At 40.1% G+C, this 20,069-nt stretch overlaps 1 protein-coding gene across 2 annotated transcripts in view; it reads left to right on the plus strand.

Moving 5' to 3' along the window:
- Window positions 1-20,069, plus strand: part of LRCH1 (leucine rich repeats and calponin homology domain containing 1) — a 219,731-nt gene that overhangs the window by 136,992 nt on the left and 62,670 nt on the right. For both annotated transcript variants that reach the window (XM_068984230.1, XM_068984231.1), the window contains exons 4-7: window positions 10,891-10,996; window positions 16,341-16,477; window positions 17,279-17,406; window positions 18,942-19,005. In XM_068984230.1, coding sequence (XP_068840331.1) covers window positions 10,891-10,996; window positions 16,341-16,477; window positions 17,279-17,406; window positions 18,942-19,005 — 435 coding nt within the window. The remainder of the gene's footprint in view (window positions 1-10,890; window positions 10,997-16,340; window positions 16,478-17,278; window positions 17,407-18,941; window positions 19,006-20,069) is intronic.

The following is a 20,069-nucleotide window of genomic DNA, read 5'->3' on the forward strand; positions in this document are numbered from 1 at the left end:
TCCCAGATTCTCCAAGCCAGAGTAGGGTGCTCCTAAGGCCAGCACTGTCTACATAGCACGGAATTTTCGTGGACTGCATTTGTCTTCTCACTTGGCGTTCTCTAGGTCAGTACCCACTAAACCCAGAAAGCTGCTTTAGCACCGGATCAGCATGTTACTTGTTGTATCCCAGTGCTTAAGACAAGACGTTGTTGTTTAGTCACCAAGTTGCGTCTGACTCTCTCTGATCCTATGGACTATAGCCCTCCAGCTCCTCTGTTCATGCAGTTTTCCAGGTGAAAATACTGGAGTGGATTGCCATTTTCTTCTCCAGGGGAATCTTTCTGACCCAGGGATCAAACCCACGTCTTCTACACCGACAGGATTCTTTACCATTGAGCCACCAGAGAAGCCCCTGACGCAAGATTGACATCCCCAAAACGTGATTGCTAAGGGCTACTATTAGGTTGGGGAGAGTGGGCCAAGAAGGTGGCTTGGGATAGATTGGGAAGACTCCCACGTGCCATGCCAGTGAGGGGTGACTCTGTCTTTCAGTCCAAGTTAATTCAGAAGTTTCCATATTAACTGATCCCAGAAAACAAAAAGTATACCAAAAACACTTGGGATGAAACTGAGAGTTATATGCCTTTAAAAAAAAATGCTTCTTTTAGGATTCTGATAAACACCCAAATCTAAGTTTGCTAGAATTTGGATTAGGTCTTGCCAATCCAGTGTGAATAAGGAGCTGGGTTTTTTCCACCGCCCAGGCTCCCATGGAGTGGATGGGTGGCACGTCGGTGAGGTCAGTCTTTGGCAGCCAGCGTGTGTTTTGGTCCTGCTGCACCCGGGCTTAAGCTGACAGCGTGCCCGCCCTCAGCTGTGTGGCTACCGGCCTGCTCATCTGCTAAGAGGGGGCGCACGTATTGAGCCCTGGAGCCAGCCCCACACAGAGCAGGGCTTTCCTGGGGTATTCTTGTCAGCTGCTGAGCTGGCATGCGGCAGAGGTAGAAGAGCACCGTCTGCAGCCTCAGGGCACACAAGCTGCTGGCTGGCTGTAAGGGGGTGCTTTGGGGCTTTTCTTTGCTCCCGGACCGGAGCCCAGCTCCCGAGAAGGCCGCTCTTGCTTCCTGGATCCAGCACCGTCATCAGCCCCCTCCTTGTGTCTTTTCTCCACTAGCAATAAACTGTTGAACCCCTGAGCTCTGGAATGTGAGAGCCATAGGGGTTTTTTTAAAGACATCTAGTCCAAACTTTGAACATCTTGCAAAAGGAGAAATCCAAGGCAGGGACGTGGTGAATGACGCCCGGAAGGTCACCCTGGTGTAACTGACTTACAACCCAAACAGAAATGCACTCACCCAGCACGGTTCTGTGAAAAGACCATGCAGGCAGCAAACGTCATTTTATTTTTTGTTTTTGCCTTAAAAAAAAATATTGGGATATAGTTGATTTACTACTTTTTGCTGTATGGCATAGTGAATCAGCTGTACATATATCCACTCTTTTTAAAGTTCTTTCCCTATATAGGTCATTACAGTGCACCTGTCCCAGTCCCAGTCTTCCCGTGTATCCATCCTCCCTTTTCCCCCTTGGTAATCATAAGACTGGTTTTTACATGTGTGACTCTATTTCTGTTTCATAAATAAGTTCACTTGTACCATTTTTTTTTTAGATTCCACATATAAGTGATATCACACGATATTTGTTCTTCTGGAAATGTCATTTTAAGTGTGCTAGTAGCCACATTAAAAGAACAGAAGCAAGGGAAAGTCATCTTTACAGCATATCTTAGTTAACCTTAGATAGCCAAAATATTGTTTCAACATCTCTATAATATAAAACGGATGTATTTTACAGCTTTTCTTTCACCCTAAGTTTTTAAGGTCAACTGTGTGTTTTCCACCGGCAGCACATCACAGGTGGGACTGGCCACACTTCTGTTGGCCAGTAGCCACGTGTGGCTCGTGGTCACCCTTCATGGGCAACCCTGTATTCTGTGCTCTTTCTGCTCTATGAGCAAGCATGATCTTTGCAAAAGGCATTTATTTGCAAAGTTGATGAATATTTAATAAGTTGCCATTATTTAACCACAAAGGGTGACTGGGCCTTGCTTAAGATCACAGACTAAAAATGACTGGTTTCCATCCGTTCTTATTTATCTTTCATCTTTTTGCTTAAAATAGTACTGATACTACAGGTAACCACGTCAGAGGATTTTTAGCTATCAGTTGGAAAAAAAATTCCCTGGGGAGCCTGAAATAATTCTGGAATTGCATGGCAGGCCCCTGTTTTGTAGTTACATAGTAACCAACTTGCAAAAAGAAAAAGAAAAACATTTTGGGAGCTCCCCAAAGCATTCAGGTTACATGAAGCCACCTAAGTGCTGATAAAAATCTCACAGTTTATTATTAGGCTCTGCAAGGAGATCCAACCAGTCCATTCTGAAGATCAGCCCTGGGGTTTCTTTGGAAGGAATGATGCTAAAGCTGAAACTCCAGTACTTTGGCCACCTCATGCGAAGAGTTGACTCATTGGAAAAGACTCTGATGCTGGGAGGGATTGGGGGCAGGAGGAGAAGGGGACCACAGAGGATGAGATGGCCGGATGGCATCACTGACTCGATGGACGTGAGTCTGAGTGAACTCCAGGAGTTGGTAATGGACAGGGAGGTCTGGCGTGCTGCGATTCATGGGGTCACAAAGAGTCAGACACGACTGAGCGACTGAACTGAATTGAACTGAAGCATTGTTTAACTATTTGGAAGAAATATTTTGAAAATGTTCATTTTAGACTCAAAGAGTATCCTAAACTGAGTTGTAAACCCTTCTCTTCCAAGAGTCATCATTGGCTTAAAAGACAAAAATGATAGCACTGTGGCCATCTGTAAGAAAGGAGATGCCCTCTCTGATTTTTGAGAGGTGTTGGAATACAGTATCTTACCTTCCTGAATATATCAGTTACCTAAGAATCTTAAAACATAAAGCATTGGCATTTAGTGATTGTGCAAAGATATGGATAAGCAATTTTTCCTCCTTCCCTGAAGACTTTCGTTAAGAAGTACTTCTGAGATTTTTTTTCCCTTAAATCCACAGGAGAGGCCAGGATGGATTAACACATCGTTTCAGGTGCTGGAAAACTCAGGGAGCCTGAGCCTAAGCTCTGCTGAGTTTCTGCCTCAAAGCATCATTTCTGATGGGAATGATGTAGGACTCTTTGATCTCCTTGGGCACTGCATTACTTCTGTACTGCTTATCTCCTTAGAGCTGTAGCTGTCTGTGTTCCTTTGTTAAGTCTTTATATCTGCGTGTTCTTTCTATCAGGGACAGAGATACGCGGCACTGGCATTTACTGAGCGCTTAAATTGTATGCCACACACTTCGCTGGGTATATTTATCATTCGATCTTGACAATCGCCCAGCAAGGTGGATATCCTGTCTACCTTTCACAGACAAGTTTGGGTTTCAGAATTACTTACCCAAAGGCATGGGCCTACGATGTGGTGAAGCTGGAGTGGAAACCGAAACCTCTGCACGGCACAACGGCGGCTGAGCTCACCGGGCCCTCATCTGGACTGCAAACCTCTCATGGAGAGAAGCCGTGGTTTCTTTCTGTGGAGCTTCCTTGTTTCAGCTTGCAGTGGTTTTCCCATTAAAGTTGTGGCAGGCCATGAACAGCAGGGAGAATGTTACAAAAACAGGGTGTGGTACAAATGGACAGTGTCTGTGAGAGTTTCCTCCTTGAGGAACCACAAGCCAGGAACAAGGGTCAATAGACTTCTCTTGAGTTGACTAAACATCATTTTATTCTTAAAGATCCTGCAAACTTATCTTTTGTTGTGTTTTTGTTTTGTTTTGTTTTTTAATTTTTATTTTTACTTTATTTTACTTTACAATACTGTATTGGTTTTGCCATACATTGACATGAATCTGCCACAGGTGTACATGAGTTCCCAATCCTGAACCCCCCTCCCACCTCCCACCCCATATCATCTCTCTGGATCATCCCCGTGCACCAACCCCAAGCATCCTGTATTCTGCATCGAACATAGACTGGCGATTCGTTTGTTACATGATAGTATACATGTTTCAGTGCCATTCTCCCAAATCATCCCACCCTCTCCCTCTCCCCCAGAGTCCAAAGGTCCATTCTATACATCTGTGTCTCTTTTGCTGTCTCGCATACAGGGTTATCACTTGTCAGATCATACCTGAAGGATACGGTGTGTTAAATATTTGGTGAGAAATACTGTGTGAAGCCATGTTGTAATTAACAGATGGCTCTGAAGAAGATAGGCACACTAAGAACACAATAATTTGAGAACCTTTTATGGGGTATTTGTCAAAAGTCACTATCTTCCCTGGTGGCTCAGACGGTAAAGCATCTGCCTACAATGCGGGAGACCTGGCTTCAATCCCTGGGTCGGGAAGATCTCCTGGAGAATGGAGATGGCACCCCACTCTAGTACTCTTGCCTGGAAAATCCCATGGACAGAGGAGCCTGGTAGGCTACAGTCCATGGGGTCGAAAAGAGTGGGACACGACTGAGCGACTTCACTTTCACTTTCACTTTGGTCTCACTGGTTTTCTGATTGTGCTGACTCACTGGAGTCCACAGATGGTCCATCTCTCGTTTGGTTTTTCTCAATCCTGTCTCCTCTCAACTTATGCTAAGGATAAAAATTGTGCCTTCCAGTGCTTAGTTTCACGTAAGAGAACATAATATCACTGTTTTAGAAACCTGCTTTTTCAACCCCAGAACTCACAGGGTCTGACTCAGGTAATAACTGACTAGAAGGTGCATATTCTGGCCCTGAGTAGACACACTATTGTTTTTCTTCCCTGTTTTTTTTTTTTTGTGTGTGTGTGAAATGTCTGGTTGTGTGGAGAGTTGGAATTCAAGGATAGAGGAGACACAGGATGTATTGAGCAGCTTCTAAGGAAAATCTCTTCTTCATTATTTTTATGTGTAGCATTCCCGTCTCTGAGGTAGATGTGATGGAGACAGGAATTCATGTCTAATCAAATCTTAGGTCCTTTCATAGTCTCTGCAGATGCCTCCCAGCCTCTCTGGTTTCTGTTAGAAAATTGGAGATCCAAGGCCTGTTCAAGGTCCCTTGTGTTGCTTCTATCTCTGTATTTCTTATGAAGAGCTGGGGGATGAGGTATGTGTTTGTGGGAATGTGGAAGGGTGTGAACTAGAGTTTTATATTAGGAGACTCTCAGTAAGTGTTGAGAGGTAATAATTTATCATACCAGAGGTTGCTTGAAAAATTTTTGAATTTAAATGAACATACCAATTTGTTTTAAAAAGTTCTTACTACAGGCTTTTAGATGTTTGATTGCTAAAAAATCAAAATTGACATTACTCCTAAGTCAGTTAAGTATCTATCTTTCAACAGATTTCTTCATTATTTCTACTGTGGTAGAAGGGTTTTCCTGATGTTGTAAGGAAATTAGAGTGATCTATAATCTCATCTCTTCTTTTTACATAGGAACAGAGAGGTTAAGATATTGCCCTCAAGTTGCGCAGTGGAAGTCACACAAAAGACATTTCCCCAGAAGGACATGGCCACATGATGGGAGGCCAGTAGTATTAATAGCTTGTATTTCCTGTCAGAATGTTCACATTTTCTTCTGTTAAATAAAGAGCTAGATTTTAAAATATGACTTAAGCCATAGTATAACAACACTAAGATTTTGAAAACCCAAGAGTCAGGGGAAGATAGCTCATGAGAATACCACATGTAGTTTTGCAGCGTAGCCTGGTCTCCCTGGAAACCTTCTCTAACCAAAAATCATCTTGTCACACTTAATTATGTTGGCTTTCATTAAAAGTTACAACTTGAAAAAACAGGTCTAGTCTTTCAAAAATGTTATATTCTGAAAATGAACCTTTCCTGCTTTAATAATCTTGAACCTATGCTAATATTTTAAATCCTTGTCATTTTTGCATTCTGAAGGTAAGTTTGCAACTAGCAGTCAGTCAGCTAAAATGTTTTAATCTTGAACACGCATCTAACCCTTCTAGAGACTTTTTTGGTAATTGCCCAGAAGGGTTGTGATGAATGAGAATCTTAACTTCTAAAGTCTTTCTTTGGGTTGCTTCGGAGCATTTTGATTAAACCAGCGGAAAATATGTGTATTTTAAGTCATTGCTGAAGTTCTGAAGTTCTTTGTTTTTTTAATCTAAATGAGAAAATTGGCTGGCCCATAAAACTTGCGTTTGAGTGTTTATGTGATTATGTAATGCATGACGATTAGATTCATTTCTGTTTCAAAAAGAATAGATTTAGTAAATATTTATGACACATTTAAGATTTTTGCTTTTGGTCCTTTCTGTATATTTACAATATTATAATGCTAAATATATGGTAATTTGGTTTCTCTATCACTTCATCGGAAATAGATGGGGAAACAGTGGAAACAGTGTCAGACTATTTTCTGGGGCTCCAAAATCACTGCAGATGGTGACTGCAGCCATGAAATTAAAAGACGCTTACTCCTTGGAAAAAAAGTTATGACCAACCTAGATAGCATATTCAAAAGCAGAGACATTACTTTGCCGACTAAGGTCCGTCTAATCAAGGCTATGGTTTTTCCAGTGGTCATGTATGGATGTGAGAGTTGGACTGTGAAGAAGGCTGAGCACCGAAGAATTGAAGCTTTTGAACTGTGGTGTTGGAGAAGACTCTTGAGAGTCCCTTGGACTGCAAGGAGATCCAATCAGTCCATTCTGAAGGAGATCAGCCCTGGGATTTCCTTGGAAGGAGTGATGCTAAAGCTGAAGCTCCAGTACTTTGGCCACCTCATGCGAAGAGTTGACTCATTGGAAAAGACTCTGATGCTGGGAGGGATTGGGAGCAGGAGGAGAAGGGGACGACGGAGGATGAGATGGCTGGATGGCATCACTGACTCGATGGACGTGAATCTGAGTGAACTCCGGGAGTTGGTGATGGACAGGGAGGCCTGGCGTGCTGCAATTCATGGGGTCGCAAAGAGTCGGACTTGACTGAGTGACTGAACTCAACTGAACTGAACTGATATCTTGCAATAATTATTCTGTGAATCATAGCTTAGGGCTAATAGACAGTTCAGAAGGGCTTCATTTGATTATCTGAAGAAGCTACTGGATCTGGAACTTATAACTTGATAAATTATCACTACTGAAGCAATATGGAGCATTAATGTTTATTTTTAAAATTTATTTTTTAAATCATATCTTTTAAAAGTGAACTCTCCCCCCTAAAAAACAAAAACAAAAAACATACTTTCTTTTAGACCAAATGGGGAAAGACATGTTCTAAAGAACCAGGCTATTCTAGGAATGTTGCTTTTTCAGTTTCTAACCTGGAGTATCTTATCCAAAAACATCTAGACTATTTTCCTCTCTGTCCTCCTCCTCATTCCCCAACTAATTAAGACATAATTACCTATGTGGTTTTATTTTTGTGACAGAATTCATAACCTCTTTAAAACCTGGCAGAGCTTAGTAGCTGAGAAGGAAGAGGTTAGCACAGTTTTTGCAGTGTTAATCATACAAGAGTGAAAAGTCTATCTTGCTTTCCCCTCATTATTTTGGCAGAACAGGAAGTAACTGATGGCAGTGCAGAGTATTATTAAAATAATTTGACCTTCACCATATATCCTTCAAAATGTGAATGGACAATTGGACTTTGTGTTTCTAATGGTCTACAGATGTCCTCTCTTGCAAGTTAGAAGGAAAAGCTTGTTGTTAACATTATGTGAAGTTCTTTAAAAAAAATAAATTAAGAAAGCATTTCCCCTGCTGGTAACTAAGTATTTAAATATAGCTGAGGGGAGTCTACTTTCTTTGATAAAGCCATTTAGAAATATATGTTGGAAAAGTTACCTATATTTAGGGAAGCTTAGGGAAACAGCAGACTCTTTCATGACTTAACCAGCGGTAATCAACAATGTGCAAGATGAATATAGTATACAGAAAAAAAATAGAATAAAAATGCATTTTATCTCAGAGTATTTCATAATGCTACCTAAATATATCTGGTGTCTCTTGGCTTGCCCTTCCCACCTCTCTTGTTTTAAGAGAAAGATTTTTTAAAAATTATGTTTGAAACGTCTCAAAATCAGTTTCACATTGAAAAATCTGCAGTTCCCATATTCTGCAAAAATATCTTTCTCATGCTATCACTCACAGACTTATAAAAACATTTCAGATGTCATCATAAATTCTCCTTAAAGGTGGAAAATAATCTCACTAATTCTTCCTCCATGACCTTCCCTTCCTGTCAGCCATCAACAATCTGACTGTGCCTGATCCTGAGTCCAATAAAATAATTTAATTTCATATATTTCTAGGGCTCACCTGTGTACCATTTGTGTGAAGGCTCTTAGATTTTAAAATGGTACTTCTTGCGAATTTGTAACTTGGTTGAAGCAAAGAAAGATAAACTTTCATTGCACAGGTTTGGTTATTGACTTCTATTGCTGATGAGATGCTGTAGTAATTGGGAAAAGATGGCATTTCACTTTTTACTTCTCATACATGAAAGTATATTCAGAAAGGCAGAATAATTTACTGACTCAGTGAGGGGGTAAGAGCAACTGAACCAATCTCTAGACCTCCTTTATGTAATTACTTCCTTAGATTTTTATGTCTCTGCAGATGTGCTTGTGGGTTTTTTTTTTTTTTTAAACATTAGGGAAGCCTTTCATAAAATTTGGTATGACTTTTCTGGGCCAGAAGCAATGCAGCAACAGCCAGCTTGGGGGTGATGCCATCAAACATCTAATGTTCTTAAACTATCACATGCCAGCCCCCCACCTCTACCCCGAGTCAGACTGCTGAGTGCAGAACAGCATGGTGGGCTGATTCCAGTGTGTGTGCCCAGACTTCATAGAACAGCTTAAATGCCTTCAGTAGGAGTGATGTTATTCCTTTTCATCAAGTGATATCCATTTAACACCTTCATGACCATGACAGATTGGCAGGTCACCTGAGGATATTGAAAAGAGATGGGATCAGAGGACAGTGATCCACTGTGTTCTGTGCAGCCCTGCTCTTACACAGAGCCTGGTGGTTTCAGGGAACTGGTCAATGAGTTGCTCTCATATAAGTGATTATGAAACGAGGCTTTGTTCCTTCTAAAAGGAGTGAAGGGGGAGTTTTTTGGTAGATTCAGCAGTGGTGTACGATGTTTATGGACTTGATCTCATTTGGATCATTTGTAGTCCAAATATACCTATGGTTCTGCGACACCAAGCAGGATCTGCAAGAAATTTGGTGTGTATATTGAGGCCTCCTGGGCTCCCAGCCAGAGACAGAATAAACCTCAGCATCATGGAGCATCAACATAAAGCAGCTTAAGACGTTTTATCCAATATTTATTGATCTTGTACTTTCTACCTGGCATTCTGCTTGGCACCAGGAGATCAAAGTGGCTAAGAAATAGTCTCTTCCATCTAGGAGCTCGCCAGCTCACAGGAGGAGGCGAACAGTTGAGTGGTTTTGAGCTTGGTACTTTATCCTAGAGTTTCTAAGGCGCTGCTACAGATGTTTGAGCTGGTGGATGACACAGTGAAGTTCACACTGACTGTGTGAAAGATGGATCCAAGGAGGAGCTTGATGCTTGCAGACAACCGGGAGACCATTATAGTGTCTGGCTGAGAGATACTGCTGGTCTGGACTAAGGGGGTAGCTGGGGTGAGGGAGGTGGAGAGCAGGGCAGAGCAACCAGGGACAAGAGGAAGAGTGAGATTAGGGATGATAATACGATAGAAGATTAAAGATATCATGGCCACCATTTTGCATATGTCGAGGTGGTTCTAATCAATGATTCAGTTTAGTTCAGTTGCTCAGTTGTATCTGACTCTTTGCGACCCCATGGACTGCAGCACACCAGGCTTCCCTGCCCATCACCAACTCCTGGAGCTTACTCAAACTCCTGTCTGTCGCATCGGTGATGCCATCCAACCATCTCATCCTCTGTTGTCCCCTTTTCCTCCCACCTTCAGTCTTTCCCAGCATCAGGGGCTTTTCCAATGAGTCAGTTCTTCGCATCAGGTGGCCAGAGGATTGGAGTTTCAGCTTTAGCACCAATACTTCTAATGAATATTCAGGACTGATTTCCTTTAGGATTGACTGGTTTGATCTCCTTGCAGTCCAAGGGACTCTCAAGAGTCTTCTCCAACACCACAGTTCAAAAGCGTCAATTCATCTGTGCTCAGCTTTCTTTATAGTCCAATTCTCACATCCATACACAACTGTTGGAAAAACCATAGTTTTGACTAGATGGACCTTTGTTGATTACCAGTGGAGTACTATTTTTTCCAAGGCAGAGAAGACACAGTCTCCATCCTCCACAGTCTTGCTTGTAAATGTTTATAAGCATGTTCCAGTCCAAAGTTTTCAGCCTTCTGATAAGAATTACATTTAAAATAAATAATATATCTAAACAATGCATTACTATACATAGTTATACACTGTAAATTATGAGCCTCTGGTGAGGTAGGCTGAACAGTGGGTTGGAAATTGGTTCTGAGTGTTTACTCTGCAAGCCTTCGACAATTGACAGAACTTCCCTGGGCCTCATTTTTCTGATCTGTGCATATTAGGCCAGTAATATTGTCCCATGGATTTGTTGTGAGAATTAAGTAAGACTGAAGCACGTAAACGCAGCAGCCCGAGAGTAGCTACCAAAGGGTACTAACATGCCTCTTCTCACCTTTTCTCTCCCCAGAGGATGTTTTTAAAGCATTGTACTTTCTTCTTTTTCTCTGTGCTAAGCCTCTCTTGGCCTCGGACCTGGAGACCAATATAAAAATGTACCTGTATAGTTATCCTAATGTGTAAATTCCTTAAGGAGATTTCCCCTGAAACGCTTGATTTCCCAGTGAAAGGCCTTTATTGTTTCTCTTTTTGTTTGCGATGCAGGACGTCAGCTGCAATGAGATCACAGCCCTGCCTCAGCAGATAGGGCAATTGAAATCCCTACGAGAACTGAATGTCAGAAGAAATTACCTTAAAGTTTTACCACAAGGTAAAAAAAAAAAAAAAAATAGAGGGGAAAAATGAATCAAACAGAAGACTTTTATTATTTTTTAATAACCTTTGTGAAGGTAAATCCAGTCATGCTTGTGTGTACCTGTTAATATTAATTATAATTTGAATTTCATGTGTAGCTAACAGAGAAGTTACATTCACGTTGTAATTTTAGTCAAGGGTTTCAGTAACAAAATCATTCCCCTGTATAAAGCCGTGTGTGTGTGTGTGTGTGTGTGTGTGTGTGTGTGTGTGTGTGTGTGTATGTGGTTAATTTGCTCAGATTCCCATAACAAAGTACCAAGGACTGAGTGACTTAAACAATGGAAATGCATTTTCCTGCAGTTTGGAAGCTGTGGGTCTGAGATCGTAGTGGTGGTCGGTTTTGTCTCTTCAGAGGCCTCTCTCCTTGACTTGCAGGGGGCCATCTTCTCTCTGCGTTTTCATGCCGACTTCCCACTGTGCGTGTCCTAACCTCCTCTTCTTGTGAGGACACCCATCATATTGGGTTAGGACCCTCCTTCCCTAATAACCCCATTAACTCACTTATTCTTTAAAGGCCCTGCCTGCCTCCAAATACAGTTACATTCTGAGGAACTTGAGGGGGGGTGGTGGTCACGGTTCCAACATAGGAATTTGGGGGGCACATAATCCAGCTCCTATCAGGAGGCAACATGAGTTGCTGTTGGTGTGGACGTCTGATGTCCTCAACTGTCCAGCCAACAGTCAGTTGCTGTGCTTGGTCCTGCAGATCCAGGAAACACCTTGTGTCTGGGATCCATGCTTCAGGCCAGGGTATGCCTCTGCTGAAGTGAAGTTGGGACCCCTATCTCTGGTGGTTTTGAAGAATTTCTTGAGGCCTGGAGCAAGGATGTCTTGGATCCATGCTTCAGGCAAGGGTGTGCCCCCTGAAGTGAAATTTGGATCCCTAGCTCTGGTTGTTTTGATGAATTTCTTGAAGCCTGAAGCAAGGATGGCTCTAGAGACTCAAGTCCCCAAAGACACAGCAGGAACTCAGAGCCCTACAGATAGCACCGCCTAGGAGCCAGACTCAGGCAAACGCTTCTCCGCATCTCTGGGCTTCCATATTGTGCCCTCTGATGCGATGTTGTGTTGAAGTTCAAGTAAAAAGATACTCAATACAAAAAAATTGTCAGTCAACTTTACTTCAATATAATAAAAATAAATAAAAAATTAAAAAGATATATATATTCAGAAGTGTTAGGCCATTAAGAACTTTGATAAGCAGCCTTGTAGGTGGTGCTGGATCTGAATTTCACATTTTGGGATCCTCATTTGGACCTGAATCAGGGGTGAGTTGATGAACAATGTGGCGTTGAATGCTTTCTCCAGAACATACTCTGGTTTTCCAGGATGACACTGGTTTCTGTCATTTTTCATTTGAGCACACTAGATATGCCCTATTTCAAATTTACATTTGCAAATATACCTCAAAGCTAAAGTGTATATTTGGAAACAGTCAGCATTTGGTTAATCAGACCCTCACACAGCTATTTTAGAACTGCCTGATTTTTATTATTCTGTTCCTGTTTCATGATCTTTGGCTTGAAATGCTTCGTTATTCAAAGCAAGAAAATGGAGCTCATGAAAGGGAAAGAATTTTATAAAATGTCATCTGCTTTAAGTGTTATCTTCCATCTTCACCTTTCTCATCCTGACTAGTATTTTAAAGAAGGAAAATTAGAAACCCTAAGCATAAAGATTTATCACTTTATTACTTGAGATGACTTGGCATAAAAACAGTGATTTTTCATTTTGTCATTATGCAGTTCTACTTTTCAGTGGATGAAATTGTTTCCTTGGTTTGAGCAAGTACAAAGGAAAAACTCTTATTATATAGACAGCAAATCTGTAAGCATATAACCTTTCATAGCATTAAAGAAAACTTTCATTTAAGCTTTTATGTTAATTATTGAGAAATCATCACTAATTATTGAACTCTTTTTATAAAAATTTAATCATTTAACAGTTTTCTGCAATAGAAACATGAGGGAAGAAAATGCATCTGTAAAATCAAGAGATTTGTTTCTGACACTGTTCCTTGATCTCTCTTAAGTTAAAAGCATTCCTTCTAAAAAGATCAGTTACAAATTCCTAAGCTTTCCATAATTCTGTTTTCTCAGGTTCCATATTTTAATAAACACCAAGAGCTAAAGCTTTAGTTTACTGGAAAATCTTTTTTTAAAAAATAATTTCCTGAATATCAAGTGTCTTTTTGCTTCACTCTGGAGAACTCTGTTAACAAGAGAGCATTGATAATGCTCTGAGGCAGTGAATTTAAAGACTTTTAGTGTTTACTCATTTACTTTTCCTCTTTAGTATCCCTCCTTCTATACTTTCAATCTGAGGAGGAGGGGAAACGTTTGTGGCCTTACTGCCCAGATCAGTTTTATGGTGTTTTTCCTAATGCAGTAGGGAGACTGACTTTGTACTTTCTGGGACCAGAACAGACAAGAGTGTTAAGGCAGTGATTCATTGCTTCTCTTTGCAGTGGACAGAGAGCAGTGGGATTCATTGTTCTTTGTTATTTCTTACCACCTCTTTTCCTATTCTTTTGACCTTTTCTGAGCAGAGTTACCATTTTCTCTTCCATTTCCTTCTGAAACTATCGGGTTCTTGCTTTCCTAAACTAAGATTGTAATTGTGTCCCCAACAGGCACTAACAGGAATAGTCATTATAAAAACCATCTTTTACTTTAAGTCACCTTCTTTCCCCTTCTGCTATATCTTCCATGAGCTTAGCTCTCTAGTCTTGCTTAAAAGTCTTCATTTTAAGTGACAGTTTGTTGAAGAGCCAGAGTCCGGTTAAACTTCGTCCTGATTTGCCAAGCTAACTTGGTGAGAGTCGAGTCAACCACTGGAGAGATGGATTCATATTGCTGGAAGTCACAGCAAAGAGATACTCTTTTTATATAGAGAGTCCTCCTAATTCTCAGCTCTGTTTTCAGAAACAAAATGAAGTGGAAAGAGCTCTTCCTTTTAAGTTTCTTGATTCCGTGCAGTCCCAGGGCTCACCTCCTGCCTACCTCCCACTGCTGTCCAAGCACTTCATCAAGGCAGCTGGGACAAGTGAGGCCTGGGGAAGATCACTTATCCTGCTACTGGTCAGAGAGATGGGTTTGAGCAGAGAATTCCTTGGGGGCAATTTAAAAAAATACACATCCAGCTTGAATTAGATTTCAAAAATTCTGATTAGAAAAGATCTATGCACCCTAATGCTCACAGCAGCACTGTTTACTGTAGCCAAGACATGGAAGCAATCTAACTGTCCATCAACAGATGAATGGATAAAGATGTGGTGCGTATATACGATGGAATATTACTCAGCCACGAATAAGAATGAAATAATGTCGTTCCCAGCACCATGGATGAACCTAGAGATTAGTGAAGTCAAACAGAGAAATACATATACCTTACGATAACATTTTTATATGTGGAATCTAAAAGAAGATACAAATGAATTTATTTACAGAACAGAAACAAACTTACAGACATAAAAAAGAAACTTAGAGTTACCAGAAGATTAATTAGGAGTTTGGGACTAGCTTATACACACTATTATATATATAAAATAGATAAGCAACAGAGCCCTGCTCTATAACACAGGCAACTATATTCAATATCTTGTAATAAACTATAAGGGAAAAGAGTCTGAAAAAACATACGTATATAGTAGTTGTTCAGTCACTAAGTCGTTTCTGACTCTTTGTGAGCCCAGGGACTGCAGCATCTCAGGCTCCCCTGTCCTCTGCCATCTCCCAGAGTTTGCTCAAATTCACGTCCATTGAGTCAGCGATGCTATCTAACCATCTCATCCTCTGCTGCCCCCTTCTCCTTTTGCCTTCAATCTTTTCCAGCATCAGTGTCTTATATATACATACATATGTATGTATAACCGAAACACTTTGCTGTATACCTGAAACTAATACAACTTTGTAAATCAACTATATTCCAATAAAAAAACATACACATCCTGGGTTTCTCTTACACAACTGCCTGCCTATCATGGACCTGAGTTTGGGAGCTGATGAGCAATGATCCTGTTCCACTGTTGCAGCGTTTCAGTTTCATGACTCTTTTCTTTAATATAGAGCAGTTCACTAAGGTATGAAAGAGGGAATGTCCCTCCACACCGAGAGCAACTTGACTTCCGAAAAGGGATCAGTTGCTAAGCTTTTGTTGGTGGAACATGAAGTAGTCTAGCTGAATAATGTGAAAACCCTCAGGCAGTACAGGGGGAGTGGAGGGATAGTGTTATTAGGAATACTTTCTCAAGGTAGCTGCCTTTGGTTCCTCTTCTTATAGTCCCTGACCTTCATCTGCTTGAGAACTCCTTGAGTATTTGAAAGCACTGCGTATCATCCCTTACCAGGTTTCATAATAAACGTGGTGAGGCCTGTTCTGAAATGAACCCTGTGTCGCCTCTCGTTCACAGATCTTAGTGATTTGCCCCGTGTCACCCTACATGTCTGGCATTGCTCAGCCTCTTTGCTCTATGGAATATATTTGAGTTCGTTTCTTGCAGCTGCCAATGTCGGTTGGAATGCTTGAAATTACTGAGTGTTTGCTGTGCCACTGGGTGGGGACTTTATGCTAAATATAATGTTCTGTCTTGTTTGTGGAGCTACAGAAGACCTCTTTTAAAGCAGTAGAATAAAGCCTAATCAAATCAGAATTACAGGGTCTGTTGCAAAATTCCAAATTTGATAGCATTTATTTTTTAAAGTGGTGTTAAACAATCATGAACATATTTCTAGTAACTCATTCTGAGATTCTGCCAACCCACATACACAGAATACATAAGGATATGTTATAATTAGCATGTTATTCATAAGCTAGCAAGCTGTTTGAAAACAGTTGGAAGTTAAAACATAAGCATGTCTTGGTGTGGTGTGGCTTATGTGATTGTTTTGCTGGAAAAAAAAGCCTTTTTAAACAATAGATGTTGTGCATGTATAACGTTTGCAGCTCTTATCAGAACTAACAATAAATTAAAACTTTTGGGCCCCCAGTGAAAGCTTTCCTCTCTTCTTTAGTAAAATGTTATATTGAGCTGGCCAAATAGTTTGTTTGGTTACTGAATGTGTTGTTCAATAAAGTTCTTGATGAAAATGAAAAGTATGTCTTTTGGTTTTGCTGAAACCCAAACGGACTTTTTGGTCAATGCAATATAAACATAATGTATATTCCTCATGCACAACTTGATTTTAATTATGCTAAATGATATATTTCCTGATAAGCAGAAATTTTTTAAAAATGTTTAGCCACTTAATCTTGTTGCTTTCTGAGTTTTTTTTCTTTTTTTTTTCCTGTTCTTTTAGAATTAGTAGATCTTCCTTTGGTAAAGTTTGACTTTTCCTGCAATAAAGTGCTCGTGATTCCCATTTGTTTTAGAGAGATGAAACAGCTGCAAGTATTACTGCTTGAGAATAACCCTTTGCAGTCTCCTCCAGCACAGGTGAGGGGTCTCACAGCAAAGTTGTTGCTGATGGGGGCGGTGGGGTCTGCTATCAATAGCACCTAAGCAACTCTAAGCAGAACCATTTTTTTATGTATTCTGCAGAATTGATGTGTGAGACATGATCATAAACAGTCACAGTTTTTTAAAAACCGAACCCTCAGGTACATCTGACTACAGTATGTCATCTTCTGTGACATCAGATTGTTTACCAGCATTTGCCTCACTGTTCTGGTCACTGCAGCTCCAGAATTATGATGTTTGATTATTTCACTTACTCAGTTGTATTGATCATTTGTGCATGTGTTTGAAACTTTTTCATGGAGTGTATAGTTTATGAAAGGAGTAATAGAGTCTTTAAAGTTAGCTGAAAAATGGAGTTTGACCATTTAAAAATATGATTGTCAGTTATTTAGAGATAAGATTCAAGCTCAAATATTAAACTATGTGAGAACAAAATTAAATGTATATGCTTTCAGAATTGGAACATTTCTAGGTCAGTCATATGACATACATACTTTTTATACTATTTTTACATAAATATATTTCTGTTAAAATTTTGCAGTTTAGTGCCAAGAAACTAGAAATTTCTTGAGCACAGTTTCCTGTTCAGGTAGAATTTGGAGGAGATGATTGCCTTAAAAATCGTACCTGTTTTAGAGACGTCAAATTTGGTGATCATTGTTAACATATTACTTAAAGTGAAAATGCAAGAACTAAGACATAGGGAGTGAGATGTCTGATGTTTGCATTTTGTTTTGTCTTTAAAAAAGGAGCTACTTATTATTTATTTTCCCTTAGATTTGCACCAAGGGCAAAGTGCACATATTCAAGTATCTGAGCATCCAGGCATGCCAGATTAAGACAACAGACTCCCTTTATCTCCACACCATGGAAAGGCCACATTTACACCAGCCCGTGGAAGACGGGTGAGTATGACAGCCTTCAGTGGAAGCCCCATTTATAATCTGCTTAGCCCAACACACTCCCAGTAAATAACCCCTCAGATTCTTCTGTTTCACTCAACCAGTACAGTTTTATACATCAGAGTCTCAGCCACTTTTGGAATAAGAAAGGGAAAATTGGTAATGTTGATAATATTTTGTCATCTTTGAATCTCATCTACCCTCTCCTAATTCAATAATCAGTCCTTCTTGAGTGCTGCCTATGTGTGTGCGCACATGTATATACACACCTGTTTATGTATAGCCTTATAAATAAGATCTATAATATAAATGTTCAGTGTGAACAAATGTATCAAACTGAGACATGGTTTTCTAAGTTAATTTTTACTGTGCTTCTGGAACATTGTTAAGAAACAGTGCAGGCTTTATTTTTTTAATAGTCTTTTAAAAATGCACTGTGCATAGTTTTTGACGTTTTCTGTTTAGAATGGAAACTTTACAGTCATTTCGTGTGTCCTTGACCATTTTGTGGCATGAATCGGGCCTTGAATTTTCAGAGAACAGAATTCTCACACTGAACACATTTGTAGACATGCAGGTTGTTTTTGAGATGTATTAATTGCAGAAATATTTCCTGAACTTTTTACTAAAAAGTAAATACAGTGACTTAAGATCTCAGCCTACCTTAATGGTACATTTATATAATGCTTAAAAGAAGTATTCATTATTTTATTGTTTTAAACATACTATCAAATTTATTTAGTCACTGGATCAAAGTTTACAGAATTATTGAAAGTTAGGACTTTTTCATAACATAAGAGGTAAGAGCAACTGACAGATTTTGCTTTTTTATATGCTAGAATTAATAAAATGAGAAAATTTGTTACCAGATTTAAAAAAACGGGCCACTCAGGTAGAATGTAAATCCATGAAATTCTGGACACAAGGAGTTTATTTTACATTCTATTTTAGACAGTACAGGGACTTCCCTTGTGGTCCAGTGGTAAGACTCTGCTCTTCCAATGCAGGAGTTGCTGGTTCAATCCCTAGTCAGGGAACTAAGATCTCATGTGTTGGTGGTGAGGCCAAAAATACATTTAACTAATTAATTAAATTAAAAAATTGTCCAACAAACCATTCACGTATCTGATTTTCATTAGGGCCTTGTCTTGGTGGTGGTGGTTTAGTTGCTAAGTCATGTCCGACTCTTGCAACCCAGCGGACTGTAGCCTGCCAGACTCCTCTGTCCGTGGGATTTTCCAGGCAAGAATACTGGAGTGGGTTGCCATTTCCTTCTCCAGGGGATCTTCCCGACCCAGGGATTGAACCCGAGTCTCCTGCATTGCAGGCAGATTCTTTACCGACTGAGCTATGAGGGAAGCCCAAGTTGAACCTTGTCTTAATATCCTTTAATATTCAACTGATTTGTTGCCTTTGGATAATAATAAAAATTTATAAAGCAATGTCATTATTTTGATATGAGTTGATGTATGTTGTTCTGAACTTTGTCATTTTGTTTCTTTTCTAAATGAATTCAATATCGATGGCGTATAACCCAGCAAGAAGGATTCTGATTCGGGCGTTGGGAGTGATAACGGAGACAAGCGATTGTCTGCCACAGAGGTGAAGTTTGGGGTCAGATTCTTTCCTTTCTGTGCCTCTAGGTACATCTACTTGCATTCACTGGACTCTTGTATAAAGGCAGTTGCCTGAGAACATGTGACAATGTCTGTGAAAGTTATTTGAAATTTTCCAAGTGTTCTGTACATATTAACTGTTGTTAGCTTTTTCTGCATCTTTAATATTTTGTAAATGTCTCAAGAATGAGTCCCTGTCTCCTTCCTCTCCTCCCACCCCCCTTACATTATCTAGAATATTCTTGGATGCTTAATAAATATTATAAAATGACTAAGTGGTGTGCAAGTACTCAGGAAGTATTTTTATAAATATCAGTGTTTGTTTTTAAATGACAGAGTAACTTAGGAAAAAGCTGTTAATATGCCTGCATAAATGTTAAGCAATCAAATGTACATTGCATGTTCCCCACAGGAAATGCATTTTTGAGTAGCCATAATTTTTACAGCAATATTTGTTTTTCGGAAATTCTTAGATTGTGTTCTTTTCAGATAATATTGGATAAAAGTTTGGTGATTTGTGACTTAAGAGGCCTCCCACACTAGAGCTTTGTAAAGTGATTATAAATAACTCATTTAGAACATTTGTTATATGTAGTTTGTTAGGTTCCCAAACGCTTTCACTAATAAATCATTACGTGAGGTTTCTTGACCAGCAGAGCTAAGAGGGACAGCTGGGGTAGGGATGGATGTGTCATGACCCCTTCACACACACACGCGCACACACACGTGCGTGCACACACACACATCATGATGCCTTCCCTTTTTGAGGGAACTTACTGAGTTGGACTGAGCGACAGATACATACCCACTCACACACTGAGTTTTTGTGATTATTGAATTCTGAAACATTGTAATACTCTTTTAAGGGCTTCCCTGGTGGCTCAGTGATAAAGAATAGCCTGCCGATGCGGGAGAAATGGGTTTGATTCCGGGGTCAGGAAGATCCCCTGGAGAAGGAAATGGCCACCCACTCCAGTATTCTTGCCTGGAGAATTCCATGGATGGAGGAGCCTGGTGGGCTACAGTCTGTGGGGTCGCAAAGAGTCAAAT

The sequence above is a fragment of the Capricornis sumatraensis genome, chromosome 12 (assembly GCF_032405125.1).
Source record: "Capricornis sumatraensis isolate serow.1 chromosome 12, serow.2, whole genome shotgun sequence".
Taxonomy (NCBI): domain Eukaryota; kingdom Metazoa; phylum Chordata; class Mammalia; order Artiodactyla; family Bovidae; genus Capricornis; species Capricornis sumatraensis.